Source organism: Salmo salar, chromosome ssa01 (assembly GCF_905237065.1).
Source record: "Salmo salar chromosome ssa01, Ssal_v3.1, whole genome shotgun sequence".
In the NCBI taxonomy this organism is placed as follows: Eukaryota; Metazoa; Chordata; class Actinopteri; order Salmoniformes; family Salmonidae; genus Salmo; species Salmo salar.
In genome coordinates, this window is record NC_059442.1 from 37117329 (window position 1) to 37138593 (window position 21265).

General features: G+C 41.0%; 1 protein-coding gene across 1 annotated transcript; it reads left to right on the plus strand.

Moving 5' to 3' along the window:
- Nucleotides 1–29: 29 nt before the first annotated feature.
- traf3 (TNF receptor-associated factor 3) lies at nucleotides 30–16185 on the plus strand. The gene is made up of 11 exons (XM_014192787.2): nucleotides 30–361; nucleotides 3044–3318; nucleotides 3574–3625; nucleotides 4194–4298; nucleotides 4558–4722; nucleotides 6714–6794; nucleotides 6999–7073; nucleotides 7316–7408; nucleotides 7700–7840; nucleotides 14177–14351; nucleotides 14659–16185. The coding sequence occupies exons 2-11, from the start codon at nucleotides 3047–3049 to the stop codon at nucleotides 15219–15221; spliced, it is 1722 nt and encodes a 573-aa protein (XP_014048262.1). The 5' UTR covers nucleotides 30–361; nucleotides 3044–3046; the 3' UTR covers nucleotides 15222–16185.
- Nucleotides 16186–21265: the final 5080 nt, after the last annotated feature.

The window sequence follows — 21265 nt, forward strand, 5'->3', positions numbered from 1 at the left end:
GGCTGACTACAATTTTTTTCTTCTTGACGGGGATTTCCTGAGGAAGTAAGGCCAAAGCAAAGGGGGCTTTCCAACCACTAGACATCAAGACAAGAGCAAGTCAGCAGCGGCTGCTTTTTCTGCTATATTCCCGTATGGATTTTAGTACATTTCCTTTTACCATTCTGTTTTTAAAATGTCAGCTACCGATCAAAAGCCTCTAGCTGCCTGTTTTAAAACCGGCAGTGTTTGGTCGTTTTCATTGTAAGCGGTTACGTTGTGGTGTTCACGTTCATGAACGTGCCATTCATCGAAGCTCCATTTGTAACATTGTAGCTCCTGGAAAACGGCGTTGCGTTGGCCAACGTTATATCTGATTCATGTAAGTATTGTTGCTAGACGGGAAAGCTAATTATAATATAGTGAATTTGACTTTTATGTAGCTATGTCTGTCTAGATTGCAACATGTTGAGTAGCCATGCAGTTGTGAGCCAAAACATGTGTGGAGCTAGGGAGGCTTCAAATCGGGGTATGATGTAATTTAAAACATCCATTGTGGTGCACTGAATTGCCTACACTCAGCCATCTAAACCATGGTGAAAATAGACCAATAATGGCATATTCTAAAAATGTATTATTCCACATGATCACCTTGTCATGTCATTTTACGTTGACATGAGATTATATTATAAGATCTTCAGTTTTACACCAATGCATGTGCAATACATTAATTGCAGTTATGACAAATTGGTTGTCCAAAAATCTACCTCAAGTCATTTGCATGAATTTCTATTTTGGAGTGTGGTTTCTATTATCAGACATGGTGAACAGTCTGGTAATAGTAAATATTGGGAGCACAAATATATTTGTATTGAAATATATGCTTATCATATGTCAATAATGCCTTCGAGACATGCCAAACGGTATGCCTGTATGCATATGAAACATTGAAAACATTCTTTTAACAGAATCACATTACTGATTGGCCAGGTCTGAGATCACTGATCAGAAAAACATGAATCTGTTCTGGGAAGATTCACCTGTTTCCAAGTTCTCTTGCTTTCAGGTTATAGTGTTCCATGTAGCTAGAAACACGAGCATTTCGCTGCACCTACGATAACATCTGCAAATCTGTGTATGTGACCAATACACTTTGATCTGATTTAGAGCAATTAGAGCTGTGACGGTCATGGAATTTTGGATGACGGTAATTGGTCAGCCAAGTGATCGCTGTTACTGTTATAACAGTTAGACGCACATTTTCTCTCATCCTCCGCTCCTGACTGCATGTGTTGCTGCTGGGAGGGAGGCATTGCTTAGACAACTGAAGACTCATTTGCTACAACACTTTGCTTGTTTCAGCAAAGAGCAACAATGTTTAATCATGTTGTGTAGTCCATGTTATAGCAGAAAGACTCAACTGCCTGAATGCCCGGCCATCCCGTCTTCAGTCAGCTGTTCATTCCACACAATTAAAACAAATATATATATATATGGTCATGATGACTGTTATTTTATTTTCATGATGGTCTTTATCCATACCAGTAGTTACATGGTTATGGTAATTGTGCCAAACCTAAGTGCAATGAAAGGTCACTCAGAGAATTCCCCTACTTGTTTCGTTTTTGTTTTGTGATGTCATGTTACTCAACCAGCATAAAAATACTTGGCTACATCTGTATAATGGGAGTGGAGAGACTGCCCTCTGTACCGATGTTGTCTGAGTAGAATAGATAGCTGGTGCATTTCATGGCCGTATGAGAGCTTCTCAGGCGAGATCCTATGACGTGTGACTGATTTCCCTCCTCTTTTCTTCATCCACTCACTGTTAGACACAATGTGTCCTTTCAGCATCGAGCATTATGACCAGGTTTAAATACTGTAAATACTACTGTAAATACTACTGTTAAATACTATTGGGCCTCTTTCTCAAAAGATGTTGGACATTCTCCATGTAAACCTATCAGTGAGTGTATTTAACAGGGGAAATACCCAATTTTACATAATGCTCAGCGTTTCATCAGAAACAGATTTCCTGTCAAGGAAGATAGACCTGACTAATCTCGTCCCTGGCCCAAATGTACCCGAAACAATCTCAAATTTACTAGTGTAAGTAGGAGATAACGAAGATATCAATCTAGCCTAACCAATCTACATTTCTAACTTTTGCTGACAGCTTCTATCCAGCTGGTTCTGGAGTTTGTGTAGGCTTACACTTGTGTGTGTGTGTGACTACTAAGTTGTGTGTGTGTGTGTGTGTGTGTGTGTGTAGTCAGTCAGTGGTGATAGACAGGGACAGGCATGTGGAAAAGCCCCTTGAATATCCCAGGAAGTCCCTTGCGAGCCACATGAACTGGTCAGCGAATAGCCTAGGCCAAGTCCATTTGCTCATCCAGTGATGATGGTTGGATGGACTTTCAACGTTGAGGGCAGAGTTGTAGAAGTGGCCAGTCTTGATATCCTAACCAGTGTCAGTCTGAATGGGTTCAGTTGTACTATATGAATGAGCCAGTTGAACCATGTGTAACAGGATGTAGAGCTGATGGTTCAGTCATTAGGTCAGAGTTGATCTCTAGCTTCTTGGGAACCTTTCTCAAGTCTCCATTTTAACTAGAACCTACTAGTAGAAGTTCATGTTTTTCATGTGTATGCTATATTTACATGGGATTTGAGTCAATTGAAGGATGTTCTAGCCTAGATTGCTTGGCCTCCTATGGCTTGCACTCCGAAAGTAAATCATGTTTTGGCAAGTCAATAATAAAGGCTTGGGTCAGTCTAGATTAAGTTTTGTCCTCTATCTAATTTTGGATATGTTTTATTCCAGTCCCAGGCCTTCCTGCTTGTGCACTCCACTCTGCTCCGAGTCAGAGCGGAGATAAAATTAGCCCCAGTTAGCTATGCCTGTTATAAAGGGGTTTCCCAAGACTTGGCCTGCCAGTCGTGAGCTGTTGATGTGGCAATGCCTCAGCTGAAACACAATGTTGTGTTTGTCCTGTATGTTGCAACTGTACATTTTATTAAACATCTCTGACCTCATGTCTGTCTGTGTGTGTGCCCTCCCCAGGTCATGTCAGCAGGGCGGAATGCGGACGGGCGGGAGCTGCAGATCCCCCTCCAGCAATGCGCTCTCTCCCTGGCCGCTCTCTCCCTGGCCCAGCGCCCCTGGCCCAGCGACCACGTGGCAGGCTTCCTACCCCAGCACGGGGGCTTCAGGGACCACTTCGTAGCCACCCCGGAACCCAAGTACTGCTGTGAGTCCTGCAAGCTGGTGCTTTGCAACCCCAGGCAGACAGAATGCGGACACAGGTTCTGTGAAACCTGTATCTCTGAGCAGCTAAGGTGAGGAGAAGAGATTTGATATTCATCCTGAGTGTGAGAATTAATGGGTATGTTTAGGAAATTACAGTTGAGAAATTACAGAAATTCTTGTCAGTGTGTTTGATATGTCAGCTGTCTTTCTGGTAAGATTGGTTTGTCATTCAATGATCATGTGATGATCATGTGATGATGATTGAGGAATAATGAAGTCATTGGCCACTAGTTGTTAATAGGATCCTTGATGGACGTAAATTATTAGTTAAATCTACTTTACAGCAAACCGAATCCAGTATGTCCAGAAGATAAGGAACCTCTGTTCAAAGACAAGGTAAGACTATGAAAATGATTTGCATCACTATCATCATCCCTATATACCAGCCCCAAGGATAAAAAATAAAAATAAAAAAATAAATATTTTTTAACTCAGTCAGGGTCTCAACTAACTGTTGAGAGTTAAAATAGTAGAATACACAAGGTACATTTCAAAATTTGGTTGTGCACTCAATTAACCCATATCAGCTAACGTTTTTTAGATTGATAAGTTAGTTTAGCGAGCGATCTAAACCCATTCAGTTTATAGAATTGCATGAAATGAGTTATAAAATTGCAAGATCTTCTCTACGCCCATGGTAAAATTGCTTTAAAACAGCAACATTTTCTCTATGCTCCATAGCAGAATGTGTAGAATTGCACTAAATAACATTTAAAACATCATCTGACTGCATGTGTGGGTATGGATGTGGCTACGCAGACCCGTGAGCCACTGAGGCCCCTCATGATGAGTTCAGATTTTTGGTGGCCTCCATCCCCATCAAAGTTGCCCATCCCTGCTATATACCCATTCCAAATGGCCTTGAACTTAATCAGTGACAATAGTGTTGTGGGTGTTTTGTCAGGTCTTCCGTGACGTATGCTGCAATAGAGAGATCATGGCTCTGAGAGTGTACTGCAGGAGTGAAAAGAACGGCTGTAAGGAGCAGATAAGTTTACAGCAGGTCATGGTAAGTGTCTGACTGGGGAAAATAAAAAGTCCCATTGTTGCACAGTGCACACCGTCGGTAATCAAACTCTGAACTGCAAAAGATCCACCCATTTTGAATGACCGTTTTAGAAAAGTGTTTTCTACAATTCTCCTTGATGTTAGTCACATTGGTTGAACATTTCCCATCAACTGTTATGAATTACTATAATAATACGTAACATTTTCTTTACACTCATGATTCCTTTTCCTTAAATGTATTTTTTTTTTTTTTTTACCAGGATCATTTAAATGTGTGTCCGTATTTTGAGGTGCCATGCCCTTTGGGAAAGTGCAAAGAGAAGATGATGCGCAAAGACATTCCTGAACATTTGAGTTGGAAATGTAAACACAGGGAGACCACCTGTGAATTCTGCATGCAGAAGATGGCCATGACTGAATTACAGGTAACTAGAACCACTACTTGAGTTGGGCCGGTGCTCACCAAACCTGCACCTCCTATAGAATATTTTCTCTTTAAAGGGGCAGTTTAAACGTGAGTTTCCTGTTTAAAAAAAAAAAGATATTTACATACCACGAGGTCGAAATAACACCCTGACATTGTGAAAATGATTGAATAATGATAATGCCCTTTCTGTGTAAAAAAATAAAAAATAATACCTGGAATTTAAGGCTGTTCAGGTGGTATGGAACTTTTGGCCCACATCATGACATCACAATGTGATCTGTTTATAATAGAGCTCATCAGATTGTAGTCCTGAAACCCGGGAAATGAGTTACCTCTGGTTTGTTCAGCCATCCCTATGGGAAATATGAATGGCGAAAGAATAGGGTTTTGGAATAATCGCCGAAAATGAGGTCTGAGGTTAACACAGGCTTTGGAGATCTTATACATTTTGTTATATGAGATGATAGCAGTCCGTTAACATGACCTTTATCAATTATGAAGCCTTTATGTGATTACATAAATTATTCAAAATTCACAAAAGGTGGCGTTAGCTGATGAAGTTTATCTCCTTGAACAAACCATATAAGATCTTCTAAGCCTGTGTTTACCACAGGCTAGAGGTTGACACGGGAGTGAAAATTCATTCTCGCAACAGTTCTATAACCTCGGCAACTTTCTTGTCCCTTCCCGATTAAAAATCACTCCTGCTAATTTTTGTGCACAGAAATATAGGCTATTGTGTTGGTTTCGGAAGTATTGAAAATAATTTCAGCAATATGCGACTGATATGTGGTTGTCTTACCTATTGTTGGCCTAAGTCGCTCTGGATAAGCGTATTCTAAATTACATAAATGTATATCGACTAAGGCTGAAGGATGAGGACAGAGACCCCAGCAGGATGGTCTGCACATAACAGCACCAGCATAAATTTGAGGCCTACAGCTGAGCACTGCGCACATATGAACATTTACAACACATTGTCATTTACAAGATGAACATGATTATTTATTTTTTTACCTGAGTGGCAGTACTGCATAAATCAATATTTTTCTTTCACTCTTTAAATAGAATGAGTACTGGCACCTAATTGTATTTTTATTTAACAAGGCAAGTCAGTTAAGTACAAGTTCTTATTTTCAATGACGGCCTACCAAAAGGCAAAAGACCTTCTGCGGGGACGGGGGCTGGGATTAAAAAAGAAATAGCATATAAATATAGGCCAAAACACACATCACGACAAGAGAGAGAACACAACACTACATAAAGAGAGACCTAAGACGACAACATACTGTATAAAAGGATATAAAGAGGACCGGCACCCAAAATGACTACTGCAGCGTTTCCCCTATATTCATTTAGCAGAGGCAGCCCAAAAATATGACTGCAGTTTGAAAGAAGTTGCTGACTAGCGTTTGCGCAATTACTAACTAGCATTAGCGCAATGACTGGAAGTCTATGGGAACAGCTAGCATGCTAGTGAAACTACCTCCGCTCAAACTGCACGCAGAGACATACACATGGTATCCATGAGTTCATCGGACTCTGGGTAAGTAGAAAAGGGGCTTAATTGCCAAATCTTGCACTGTCCCTTTAAGATCACGTTACAAGGTATATTTGAAGCAAACAGTGGCGTGAATGAGAGCCATGAGCGCACAGCCACTACTTGCTCCTCATCTTCCTACAGTGCAGCGGCGCACATCAGTTATATTTCAGATGTCAACGTCATTTACATTTTCATGAATTTTGGAGTAGAATGTATTTTTAAAAAGTCACCAGAAGTGACCTTCTCACTGTCGTTCTGGTACTGGCATGTATTTAAGTCCACCTTAATCACTGACTATAACAACGCTGTTACTTCCCTAAACAATATCATTGATTGATGTTGTAGAGCCAGTTCAGTGTTTGTGTTCAATGTTTTTTGTGTGAATATTTACTAGGTGTATTTGCTTTCCATAGTGTCAATTTCTCTTTACCTTATAACTTTTTCAGAAACACAAAGACACCGTTTGTCCTTCATTTCCGGTGGCCTGCCCCAATCATTGTACTTTCCCCTCCATCTTACGGAGCAAAGTAAGGAGTTTATTTTAATGTTCGTAATATAAATTGTATTAATGCAAAACAAGATTGGTCATCTTTCCACTTATCATCAGATGGATAAACATAGTTTTAGATTTTGTGATACAATGGTTGCTCATTTCATTGAGACCACGTTGTACTGCAAATGCTTGATATAGAAGGAAATGATTGAACCTAAATGTGTGTTTCTACTCTCAGCTGACAAGTCATCAACATGACTGTCCAAAGGCTCAGGTCACCTGCTCCTTTATCCGCTTTGGATGCAATTTCAAGGTCAGTCTTCATGTTACTATGACTGTTAAATGTTATTAATAATGATATGTTTAATATAAGTTGGAATAACATGGCCACTATGAACTCCTCGTGATGGCTCTCCTGCTCCTTTGTCTTGCTATTGTTATCATAAGAAAGTGGTGCTACTGTCCCACTGAACACCAACTCAGCCACATTTAGGAGAGCATACAGTAGTTTTAAGCTGGTATGTTACTGATATGATATTCCCTGTTACTCTGTAGGGTCTCAACCAAGACATGAGGGACCATGAATCTAGCTTTGCCTCTGAACACCTGCGGTTGATGGCAACCAGGAACACTACACTGGAGGCCAAGGTACTGCAATTAACTTCATTTTTTATAACAATTTGCCCTGTGTACAATTTAGAGGAAACATTTGATAGAATCAGCATAATGAAAATGTTGATTCACACATTTATATGTAACACACTAACAACCAAATATATTTTGGGAAGTACCTGAAAGAAATCAGTTGGGAGAATTGAAACTAAATTAACCACACAGCTAACGTCATAAAAACAACTAACCCTAGGGCTGAATGGTTACTGTAGTTCAGGGTAACAAAGCAGTAATAACAACAACAGATATTGTTTATCGTCCGTCTAGGTGGAGGATGTTAAAGGAGAGCTTCTGGAGCGGTACAAGGTTCTGCCAGGCCTGAGCAGCCGTCTGTCTGAAACATTGTCTCAGTACGAGGAGATGAGGGAGAAGAATAGACAGCTGGACCAGAAGCTCAATACCATGCAGGTAAAGGTCCAATTCTGTGTCATTATCTAACCTTATAATAAAGACGTAATACTCGCCTTTGGCATACATAATAATACTTGTCTTTGACATGCATCATGACATAATGCACTGTCCTTCAGTCCCATTTACTGATTTCTCAGTTGGAGGTAAAGTCCTGTCATGTAGGGCTGCACGATATATGCATAACATTAATTGCGATTTTTGTACCAACTATTGCAATTGCGATTTTACTTGCGATTCTTGATGAAAACACTTGGGTGAATTGTTGGAAACGTAAAATTAGAATGATCATTCTACTGCTATGGTTGGAATACAGTGGGCACATGGAATGCAGTTTTGTTTGGCATGACAACGGAAGTAAGGGAGGAGATAGTTGTGACAGTAGGAACCAAAGTGTTGGTCAGTGTTTCCCAGGGGACCCTAATTCGATTTAAATAGATGGCTACATTCAGACAAATATTTTAGAATATTCTTTGCATTTTCTTCTCTGATTTTAAGAACAAGCTATTGCACAAACAATGCTGATATAGTCCAACACTGGTACCGGCCTGTATATTAGCAAAAGTTTGCTATCAATATTTGCCCTATCTCAGTGGATTTAGCCAGAGATTTTAGAGAAAGGAGGAGATAAGAATCCTGGCGGAAAATGAATGGAGAGACGTATAACGCTTCGCCCAGCAGGCTCACGACCAATCATCAGCGCTATATTCGCGCAATCGCAAAGATTCGTTTTTTGGTTGAGTGTTGACCGACATAGAGACCAGACCGTCTGATCAACAGAAACATAGCAATCAAATTGTAGAAATATGTTGTTAATTTGAACAATGATGAGTTTCTGAGTCGTAATTTGATTCAAAAAAGGAGAGATGTTGAAGTTTGTCATCTGCTATTTCGCAAAAGCAGTCAATTGTGTTAGTTGTGCGTTCGTATCGAAATGAGTTAGCTAGCTGGAAATGTAAATAAAATAGACGTGAGGAAGATCATGTAACATCATTTTTTTAGTTATTCAGGTGTCATTGTTCTTGGTCTGGCAAAGCCAACATGGTTGGGTAATATTAGAAGGATGAGGTATGCAGTGGAAGGATTAAGGAACCGCACCTGCTTAGCAGTAGCTAAATCACCAGCAAATCATCACGTTCTTTCTCAGTGGACACAACTATCTAAACATAGTAAGTACCAATGTAGCACTACATTTAAAGAAAACTGCAGAACTATGATAGGAGACCAGGTGATAGGTTGGTGTGGGTGAGGAGACATTACGTTGTTCTTATAATAGGTAACCTGTAATATGTTGAGCCCAAAGTCTCTTTGAGACCAATGACATCAGCAATAGTGCTGCTGCTGCAGATACAAAGTACCGTGCATGATAAGGAACCAGTGACTCTAGCTACAACAAACAAGGCAGGAGCATGAGAAATACAACAACACCAAAATATAAAGGATAGTCTATGTAATAACAATGCTTATCAAGAGAACATACAATATGAGTGATGCAGCTGATATGGTACGATGTCCCTGTCTAAATCCAGATCCGTACTAGGCAGCAAGGTTGTAAGTTCATCAATGTTTCTAGCTTTTAAGCTACACTGTTAAACATTTCAGTTTTAGTTTTTCTTGGCTGCCTCTTGTCCTATGAATTGTTTCGGGTTGTCTGCGCAGCTCTGCACTGATTCGACACATGGCGTACTACTGCTCTGAAAGCAGGATGGCATGCTTTGGCTGGTCTGTGTGTTGTGCAGTGAATGAGTCTGTGTGATTTTGTAAGTGTGCTTTTTATTATTTTATGTTTTTCTCTGCCAAATGTGTGTGATTGACTTGAAGGGATTTTCAATTTTATTTATAGTGCCCAATAACATATCTGAAAGCCTGATTTTTAGGTTTGCTGTGTCTGTGAATCGTTTGTGCTGTATGGATGTGCTCCTTGCTGGGCTGCATAGGAGACTAGGTCACCACGCCTGTCACAATTCCCTAGGTCTCGATCCAGGGACAGCTTCCGGGCCGCCCAACCAGCCACATACGCTTGCATCTCTGCCTCGACGCTGTCACTGATCTCTTCCTTTTAGAAGAGTGACATCAACCATATTCGTAACATTCATTTTTCTCAATTGCTTTGGTATATTGTGGGGATAAAGGATCATATTCTCTGAATTAATCACTTTTTTTTATTTGACTTAGATTTATGTAGTTATTCATATATAATTATTCATAGTCATATGAGTACAACATTACACAACAAAATTTGGTCAATCATTGTGTTTCTCGTTATCAACTATGTCACTAAATGAGATGTTTTAAGAGTATGGTACTTTGTTTAACACAGAGTGAAATTAATTGTGTATCTCCTGTGCTATAAACTACTCTTACACACCTGTTCAAGTGGTGGTGTCAAGGGGTCGATGGGGGGACAGTATGGGTTGTAGGTCACAGATGTTTAAAGTTTTGAGGGAGTGTAGAATTGGCATGCTGACTGCAAGAATGTCCACCAGACCTGTTGCCAGAGAATATCATTTTAATTTCACTACCATAAACCGCCTCATGTCGATTTAAGGCAGCCCCCCGCATCTCTCTGATTCAGAGGGGTTGGGTTAAATGCGGAAGACACATTTCGGTTGAATGCATTCAGTTGTACAACTGAGTAGTTATCCCCCTTTCCAATGTTGTTTTAGAGAAAATGGCAGTACGTCCAACCGGCCTCACAACCGCAAACCACATGTAACCATGCCAGCCCAGGACCTCCACGTCCGGGTTCTTCACCTGCGGGATCATCTGAGACCAGTCACCCGGAGAGCTGATGAAACTGTGGGTTTGCACAACCGAAGAATTTCTGCACAAACTGTCTGTGAAGCTCATCTGCATGCTCATTGTCCTCACCAGGGTCTTGACCTGACTACAGATCGGCATCGTAACCAACTTCATGGGCAAATGCTCACCTTCAATGGCAACTAGCACGCTGGAGAAGTGTGCTCTTCACGGATTCATCCCGGTTTCAACTGATCCGGTCAGATGTCATCGTGTGGGAGAGTGTTTTGATGATGTCAACGTTGTGAACGGAGTGCCCCATGGTCGCGGTAGAGTTATGATATGGGCAGGCATAAGCTATAGACAACAAACACAACTGCATTTTATTGATGGCCATTTGAATGCACAGAGATGATGTGATCCTGATGCCCGTTGTCGTGTCATTCATCCGCCGTCGTCACCTCATGTTTCAGCATGATAATGCACGGCCTCATGTCACAAGGGTCTGTACATAATTCATAGAAGCTGAAAATGTCCCAGTTCTGCATACTTACCAGACATGTCACCCATTGAGCATGTTTGGGATGCTCTGGATTGACGTGTACAACAGCGTGTTCCAGTTCCCCCCAATATCCAGCAACTTCACACACTTCCATTGAAGAGGAGTGGGACAACATTCCACAGGCCACAATCAACAGCCTGATCAACTCTATGCGAAGGAGATGTGTCGCGCAGCATGAGGCAAATGGCGGTCACACCAGATACTGACTGGTTTTCTGATCCACGCCCCCTTTTTTTAAAAGTTATCTAAGACCAACAGATCCATATCTGTATTCCCAGTCAAGTGAAATCCATAGATTAGGGCCTAATGATATATGTGACTGAAACTCAGCAAAATGTTTGAAAATGCTGCATTTATATTTTAGTTCAGTGTAGATTGGTAGGTTATACAGATGATCCAGTCAGCAACATTATGCATTACATTGACAGTGTGCATTGGCATTGTTTGATAAAAGAGATATGTGAAGGCCGACCTGCAGTAACAGAATGGCTGAAGATTTGAGTTGCCAGTCCGAACCCTCATGTTGGCAGGTGGATGTGTCGGTCTGTTAGCTTAGGAGCTAGCTTCAAGCTGTTTGTTTTATCAATGTTAAAACATTCTGATGTGCCGCTACAAAATCTGATGACCAGACTCCTATTGAGACAGAAATATAGGGACAGAAGAATAGTGATTAGCCGTATTGAACAATTGAATCTCAATAAGCGATAATATAATTAGTATTTCGTAATTTGCAATCATCTATTATGTGAACTAAGCTGTATTTACTTCTAGTCCATGCTTTTTAAAGTTTTTCTGGCATATTTAAAGAGATGAGGTACATCAAAGATGATGGGGATGAGTCGACCAATGTTTATGCAGTGGGCTGTGTGACAGCTGTCCTTGTGTTCTAGGGAAGCACCAAGATCCTTCATGGCCTTCACATTGTTGGACCCCTGATCACAAGTTACTGCTTTCACTGAAATTATTCCTGAATATTCATTGTGTGATTAACAAGTGTCAAAAACAGAGGATCAAACAAGAGCTTTAGGCTATAGAGCAAGTGTTCCTTCCAGTCAGTCCAACTTCATCAAGGTGATGAACTGCCTTCTCCTATAAGGAGACTATACAGTCACTGGGCATGGTAGATTTTGTATTGATGATAGATAAGTAAAGAAGACATGATATAGGCCTACCTGTTTCCATTTTTCCGTTAGGCTTCTGATCTTTGAACACTAGCCTGTCTGGCAGGCTTTTTGTCTTAACAGACACCATCAACTCTTGTTGTAGTCAAGATGATCTTTAACTGTTATCTCATCAAAGACAAGTATGCACATTCTTTTTTTCAGTGGTCATGCCATGTGCTCCTCTTCATTTGGCTGAGGACACAAACACAAAATAATAATACAATTCCTAATAGCCGGCCTAGACTATGCATATAAGCACTGAAAAGTCTGTCTGAAACATTTGCACTTGACACACTTCAAAATAACTTCTCCAGGTCTTTGTTTAGTCTTTGGTGTTGCTAGGGAGAATGTCTTCCTCAGCTCTTTGTAGCACTTTGGGCTGTGGTGTAGTAATTGCAGGGAAAACTCCTTTATCTCTTTTGTGAATCTTCTCCCTCTTGTTTTTGAGCAATGCATGTCTCACTTGAGTCCTGCAGAACGCCTTTGCCTCAGGGCTCAACTGTTCGAAGGAGTCCCGCATTCCTGCCTCTTTAATAGACTCCTTCAACTTCTGCATCCTTGAAAGAAGTAATATATTAAATCATATATCACTCAGTTCAGTTTCTGAAAGTAGGTCTATAGGCTACACCTAATAGTACTGAGTGTACAAAAAATTAAGGACACCTGTTCTTTCCATGACAGACTGACCAGGTGAAAGCTATGATCCCTTATTGATGTCACTTGTTAAATTCACTTCAGTCAGTGTAGATGAAGGGGAGGGGATTTTTTAAAGCCTTGAGACAATTGACACATGGGTTGTGTGTGTGCCATTCAGAGAGTGAATGGGCAAGACAAAATATTTTAAGTGTGTTTTGAACGGGGTATGGTAGTAGGTACCAGGCGTACCGGTTTGTGTCAAGAACTGCAACGCTGCTGGGTTTTTCCCGCTCAACAGTTTCCCATGTGTATCAAGAATGGTCCACCACCCAAAGGACATCCAGCCAACTTGACACAACTGTGTGAAGCATTGGAGTCAACATGGGCCAGCATTGCTGTGGAAAGCTTTTGACACCTTGTAGAGTCCATGTCCCGACGAATTGAGACTGTTCTGAGGGCGCAACTTAATATTAGGAAGGTGTTCCTAATGTTTTGTACACAGTGTATATTAAGCAACATATTTGTCTTCCATCGTAGTTTATCCTCTTCCTCATTAGAAACGTAATTTGCCTCTTCCCTCTCTCTTGTTCTAGCAGGAGTTCAAGCTCCTTTATTCTCAGAAATATTGTATTGCTGTATACATTTTTAGTATAGAATTCACTGTTGGGGGGATCAAGACGTAGTGGACCTAGGTTGAAATATATCCTTAAGTTAATCTAATTATTACAGGGTCATAATTGCCCAATCAGAGCCACGTCTGCATCTCCATAATCCCTCCCACTTGCACTTGAAAGTCAAGTTATCCTTCCTCTGTAGATTTAGCAATTGCGTGACACAGCATGACAAAGTGAACGTTATTGGTCGACAGTCTGCTGGGTGGAGCGTTATGTTTGTCCATTCATTTCCCGCAGTGATTCTTATCTCCTTTTCTAATATCTCTAGCAGAGTGCATCTCGAGCTTGAGGAACTCTGCCTGCTTGAGTGACAGGGGGCGGGGCTTGGTGTGTGTGTGGGATTGGGAAGCGGACCAAAGAGGAGAGACTGCGAGAGAAATCTGTTTGTTTTTTTAAATTGGCTTTACGGACGGCTATGTGGCGCTTTCTAAATATCGAAGCCTCATGCGATATGGATATTGCACATGTCAACATCGCGGTTATGATTAAAATTTGATTGATCGTGCACCCCTATATGGAAGTGTGTGTAACTGCATGTGTGTGTGATTGTTCCTCCATGTAGGAGTTGATGAGTTCCCACTCTGAGAAGCTTCTGGAGATGGAGCTGGAGCTGAGGTCTCTGAGGTCTGTCCGAGAGGAGGTAGAGACCCTCCGAGGAACTGTGGAGAGCATCCGCTCCAGAGTTGCCACTCTAGAAGGAGGACGGGGCGGGGCCAACCCAGCCACACACACACTAGGTGAGTTACCTTGAATTCTCTCGCAACACTTGTCTTGTGAATGCTCTTATTTTTTACCACTTCACTGCCACTAAAACCTGCAATCCTGTATAACTCTTTTAGGAGTTTCTCAAAGTGTAAAGTGACATTGGACCAATCTGATATGATCAAAGTCTGAAACGACATTATGAGCAAAGTAATGATTGAAAAAACTTGATCTCCACTGAAATAGCTTTTTAGTCAAGAGTAGAGAGAAGTCCAGAGTGGTGCAGACAATACAGGGCTCTTATTTCATTGGCTTGCTTTTGTTTCTCTGCATGTTATTTAGAGACGCAGCTCTCCCGTCACGACGACATGCTGAGCGTCCATGAGATCCGCCTAGCAGACATGGACCTGCGCTTCCAGGTCCTAGAGACGGCCTCCTTCAATGGGATGCTCATCTGGAAGATCTGTGACTACAAGCGGCGGAAACAAGAAGCCGTGGCGTCAAAGACCCTGTCTCTCTACAGCCAGCCTTTCTACACTGGCTACTTTGGCTACAAGATGTGTGCCCGGGTCTACCTGAACGGTGACGGCATGGGGAAAGGAACCCACCTGTCTCTGTTCTTCGTGGTGATGCGTGGCGAGTACGACGCCCTGCTGCCCTGGCCCTTTAAGCAGAAGGTGACCTTGATGCTGATGGATCAGGGCCCAGCCAGGAAGCACTTAGGGGATGCCTTTAAACCAGACCCCAATAGCAGCAGCTTCAGACGGCCCACGGCAGAGATGAACATAGCCTCGGGCTGCCCGCTGTTCGTGGCCCAGACAGTGCTGGAGAACGGTACTTACATCAAGGACGATACCATCTTCATTAAGGTCACAGTAGATACGTCTGACCTCCCTGACCCCTGACCTATGGTCTGTAGAGAACAGCAGATGTATCCAGATCAGTTTTATCTATCAGAGGGAGAGGTTCCCTTATGTGAGAGAGATTGCAAGATGAAATGGAGTAAAAAAGAAGGAAGCAGAACGAGAAAAGAACAGAACAAGAAAATTAGCAGAATAAGGTTTCTTTGCAGATCTCAGTGTGTAGCCTAAGCCTGCAGAAAGAGCTGAGTGGACCTCACAGCAGTAGCCTTTGGTCCCTGTGTTGCTCACCAGAGAGGTGAGAGGATTATTTTTCAACAAGGGAGATATGTCACAAGCAGGGTTGGGTAGGTTACTTTCTAAATATTATCCGTTACAGTTACTAGTTGCCTATCCAAAATTGTAATCAGTAACGTAACTTTTGGATTGCCCAAACTCAGTAACGTAATCTGATTACATTCAGTTACTTTTAGATTACTTTCCCCTTAAGAGGCATTAGAAGAAGACAAAAATGTTACCAACTGAACAACATCTATTGCAGGATAAGTCAATGTTAAAGTTTACATAGCTGGCCATATATGGATGTTAAATTTTACTTAATGGGTTGGTTATGTAGGCTTCTTCTAACCCATCGCTTTCTACTACATATAATACGATTTAAATTATATCTTTACATTAAAAACCTAACTCTGTCAGATTTCTAGTCATTCCAATAAATGTTATACCCCTTGATCTTCAAGAATAGGACTTGGAAATATGGAATTATAGATTAGCCAAATAGTTTTTCCCTGAGCATAAACCCAAAACTAAGGACTTATTAGCCAGCCCTACTCTGTTGTTTGATTTTGTTATTGGGCTCATTGATTCGAGTTCAAAAATAAATGCTGCACTCATGGAATGGCATGCTTTGAGCACTACTGAAAAGTGCTATTTACATGTGAAAAATGAATGCCGTTTGCTATAGGCCAATTGTTTACCTTTTTGTTGGTGACACTTTAATATCTTGATAATATGCAGCTGTTTTAAAGGGCACATCCACAGATGAAACAATAACAAAACGGCCACCCCGCCTCTGTTTTGGTAAAAAGCTGAGGGATGGGCCTGGTGAAATGTAACCACTCTCAGATTAATAGACTAGCTATGGATGCAAGGACTGACCATCCATGATATGAAAATTGTTTTAACCATGTTATGAGGCTATACAGTGTTTGTTTACATTTGAGGCATTTATAAGTTATATTCCTCAAGAATCAATGGATATTTTTTTTATCAGCATGAATTAGATTGAGCAATAAAAGACCCACTTTTATTCCATAGGCTGGGATCCGCACTAAGCAGCTGTTGCAAGAGTGCATTTTTCACTGGCTGTCCACTGGTTTCAAAAGCAATGATTGATATGCAGCTTAAACTTTTTGAATTCAACCATTATTGGGTTCAAATACCCATTTATATTTGTGAACAGCCATCCACAATCCGTAAGTCGCAAATAGCTAAATGAGAGAGCAGCAGTGTGATTCACATCAATGCGCTATGTAGATATCAATAATAAGTGATATCTGTATCTTCGTAGACTACACCACTGCTGTCATCCTTACTTCCAAGCTTTTATTAAAGTTGGATAATCTTTGGATGCCTACAGCAGTTGCACCATTGGAAGACATAGCTTGGACTGTAGCCTACAAAAACCCTTTCCTGTTCTTTTCCCGCGATCCATCAAACACATTTGGTGTGTCATCATAGTGGTCTCTGACTTGTGGTCAGACTCGCTCAGGTGGAACAAACTTAAACGTGCACCTGTTAACTCAATGACATTCAAATCAGCATTGAAAAAATAAGTGTCAAAGATTTGTTTTCGCAAACATCCTTTCTGAATTTGTAAGTAATCCTCGAAATAATCATAGCGTTTTTCAAAAGTATCTGTAATCTGATTACAATATTTTTGCTGGTAATGGATTACAGTTAGTTTTTTTTGCTAATCCCTTACATGTAACAGATTGCATGTAATCCATTACTCCCCAACCCTGGTCACCAGTGGCAGCCAGGCTGAACGTTAAATAGAGCAGTGGGCACGGTGGTTTAATTAAGTGCTAATACCCTCGAAGCCGGTGTTTGGAAGATATATTTGCATGGGTGTTGTTAGGCAAACCGTACCAATATGTCCTCCAAACACCGTCTTCGAGGGCCTTATCACTTTTATACAACGGGTTACCAACATATTCAAATAATGATTGACATATTTTCATTAAAAACGTTATTTTGATTAATTTATTCATATTGTTTCCTCCTTCCACGAGATATAGTCCCGACAGAAATCTAGGGTTGCTACCCAAGCCAGCTGGTCCTTCGTTCTATTGGTTCGGTTGCCAGAGGCACGACCCAATTAAGTCTTTTTGTTCTAAATATATGGATTTCGTTGATGGCTGGCAACTTTCTTATCCCTTGCTAGCTAGCCAACTTTAGCTAACACAGTCATGTCAAACAGTGCAGCTAGAATAACATCAATGTAGCTGCATTTGCATTTGTTTAAGCTGTTTTCTAGTGACGTTATTTGGATACATCCATAACAATGAGCTAATGATGCTCAATTTCAACTGGCATAGAAAATGTGCTATCTCGTCAGGGCACTTGTTCAGAGGAGCTAGCCAACAACACAACTAACCCAGTCACTTCAAACTGGAAAGACTGAACTAGCAGCCTTTTGTTTGACCTGTTTTCTATTGACATTTCTTTGTATATATCCATAGAAAATATGGTGGTTCATGATTTCGGCTTGCTGATAACAGCTGTCTGCCTGTTTGTCTCATCCCGACCCTACATGTTCATTGCTATGGGACAGCTGGAGATCGAATTTCAATATTGAAACAATGTTGCAAATGTCAGAGAGACAGACAGCAAGGTTTATACAAATCTCTGCTATTGAAAACCATTTGCTAGTCTAAAGGAAATGGGAGATAATGTCTAGATGCTTTTTACAGTGGAGAACAAGTTAATAAATTGTCTGGCTGGGCTGATGAGACAGTGGATGGCGCAGTGAGATGGAACTGAGTAAATAGGCATTTTAACATCACAGTTTTAGCCAGTGGTAACTTGTGGGATAGACACTGGCTTGAATGTGGTTTTAACCAATCAGTGTCCAGGATTAGACCCACCCGTTGTATAAGTCTAAAGAATGTCTATATTACTCAGAGCAGGGATAGGTATAAATGGCATGGAGAGTGGATCATTCTAAGCCAAGTTATCAGGATGTATCCATCATCAAACTACATGGACCCAATATGTATGTATGTATGTATGTATGTATGTATGTATGTATGTATGTATGTATGTATGTATGTATGTATGTATGTATGTATGTATGTATGTATGTATGGCAATCAACCAAAACTAAAGATCATATACAATGGAGATAGTGAATAAATTTACTTCGACATTAATCATTTCTGCCTTGAAGAACATGAGTGGGACAGCGCATCATCCAACGCAAGTCGAGGTACAGACAAATATTACAGGAGACATCAAATATCACCGAGGAGAACTCCGACTTGACTTTGTTTGATGAAACATTTCTAAATTAAAGCCGGAAGAGACAATCCCACGTGACATGTTGGATAAGGAGATACAATACTTTACGTTGTTGTGTTTGCATTGCTGGTGAAGTTTGGTCATATTATTGCATTGTTAAAGTACAGAATGTAACGTGTTTCCAGTGTTGTGATGGTGTTGGAGAACGTTGTTGATCGACAAGCTTTTATTAACAGGCGTTGTGTGAGTAGTAGTGTTTTGTGTGCGGGCTCTTATTTCAGATTTGGTTTTAGTGGACCTGGTACTTAGGCAGTGTGCAAAGTCTGCATCTGAAACGGCACCCTATTCCCTATATAGTGCACTACTTTTGGCCAGAGCTGGACAAAAGTAGTGCACTACATAGGGATTCAGGTGCTATTTCAGACACAAATATGGCACAAAGGAATGGATACACACTGGTATAGAAATGCCACTGCTTCGTGGAGTTAACAGGAATAGCCTTTCATTTCTGAAGATCTATATAGATCTGTAAATTACTTCTATACCGCTTTTTGTACCAATACCTTACACATTGTTTTTGTAATGTTCAAAACGGATGCTGTGCATCATGCTAATTATTATTTTTTAACAGTTGGGAAAGCAAAATGCCTCAAACTCCAACCATGTTGATTGAGCTGAGACATAAAGTGACAAAGTGGACTTGTTTTTGTGATGGTTGGTGGAGAATGTTATTTGCACAAGTTATGTTTTGAATGTGTAATATTAAAATTGTTAAAAAGAACTTGAATTTGTCTCTTGGCTGTGATGTTTGGTTCCTGTAGAGGAGGAGATGGATTGGCCACACACTCTGAAAGCCTCCTCCAACATCACCAGGCAAGCTCTATCCTGGAACCCACACTGGAAACTGAAAAGTGGGCACCAGAGAAACACCTTGTGGTGGAAGCTTGAAGCAGACCCCAAAAGATCAGGCACGGGATGGAACGAGATTGACAAGACAGCCCAGGACAAAGTGTGTTGGAGAGGTGTCGTCAATGGCTTAAAGAGTTGGGGTGGGAGATGATCCCGAGTGAGTTGTAAAGGCATAGGCAATGGGAGCTAAAATGTGGATGTGTAGATGGAATGACTGCTTAAAGTTCTAATCACTATATATATATATATATATCTCTCTATATTAGTGTTTTTTTTCTCTTTTTTTAATGTAACCTTTATTTAACTAGTCAAGTCAGTTAAGAACAAATTCTTATTTACAATGACTGACGACCCTGGGCCAATTGTGCGCCGCCCTATGAGACTCCCAATCACGGCCGGTTGTGATACAGCCCGGGATTGAACCAAGGTCTGTATTGACGCCTCTAGCACTGTGGTACAGTGCCTTAGCCCACTGTGTAATACCTACTTTGTCTAATTTTATTATATGACTGACACTGGTCTGCCACACTTGCCTCTTTTGAATCAAGAAAACTACAGTGACGTTGGTTAATTGATGTCTTGGTGATATGTTTAGTGATGGGCGGGGAAAAGGTCTGTGCAGACTGTAGCTAGCGCTCCAGGATATGGTGAGCACTGCTTCATAGGAAAAAAAGTATCTTCTCCTTCCGCTAGATGTCAGGATAGTACAGAAGCATAGGTCTACTACTGTATATTTTCCACCAAGGGTAGGCGACAACCTCCACGTGACTTTTCAAGAAAACCTGACAATGCAGTTACAAGACCAGACACCCTCAGTGAACTGTAGTGTTTGGATAGTTGCAGGTAGAAATGTGTCATGTAGACACAATTCCACATGACCGGTCTGATAGAGTACATTCAGGTCATGTATTATGTAACCTTAATTTAACTAGGCAAGTCAGTTAAGAACAATGTTTTATTTACAATGATGGCCTACACTGGCCAAACCCGGACGACGCAATCACGGCCGGTTGTGATACACCCATGATTCGAACCAGGGTGTCTGTAGTGACGTGTCTCAAGCACTGAGTTGCATTGTCTTAGACCGCTGCGCCACTCGGGAGCCATTTCTGTTAAGTTGCACCCACCTGGATATTAAACCCCTGGCATTAGCCGCTGTCTGGTCATGTTATTCAGTGTATACATACAGTGAGCTCCGAAAGTATTGGGACAGTGACACAATTTTTGTTGTTTTGTCTCTGTACTCCAGCACTTTGAAATGATCCAATGACTAAGTTTAATGTGCAGACTGTGCTATGCTACCATGATTGCGGCTATTCCTGAATGAATCGTGAATAATGATGAGTGAGAAAGTCAGACACATTTCAAACCCCCAAGACATGCTAACCCCTCACCATTACAATAACGGGAGGTTAGCATTTTTTGGGGGGGTATGATATTTATGCCTCTAACTTTCTCACTCATTATTCACAATTCATTCAGGATGATCTGTAATCATGGTAGCATCCACATTAATGTAGAGGTGTTTAGAAACATTATATTCTTATTTACAATAAACGACTCCAAAATGACACAATACATTATTTAGCATTCATTTCTATTGGGCACAAAATAACTTGAAACAAAACCAAAACAAACAGCAAAAGCATCCAACAACT

Bases quoted from the DNA above. Each gene is read 5' to 3' on its own strand.
- traf3 (XM_014192787.2), top strand. From the start codon at position 3,047: ATGTCAGCAGGGCGGAATGCGGACGGGCGGGAGCTGCAGATCCCCCTC. The intron at 7,074-7,315 runs GTCAGTCTTCAT...GTTACTCTGTAG, and splicing joins GCTTTGGATGCAATTTCAAG to GGTCTCAACCAAGACATGAG. The intron at 14,352-14,658 runs GTGAGTTACCTT...CATGTTATTTAG, and splicing joins CCCAGCCACACACACACTAG to AGACGCAGCTCTCCCGTCAC.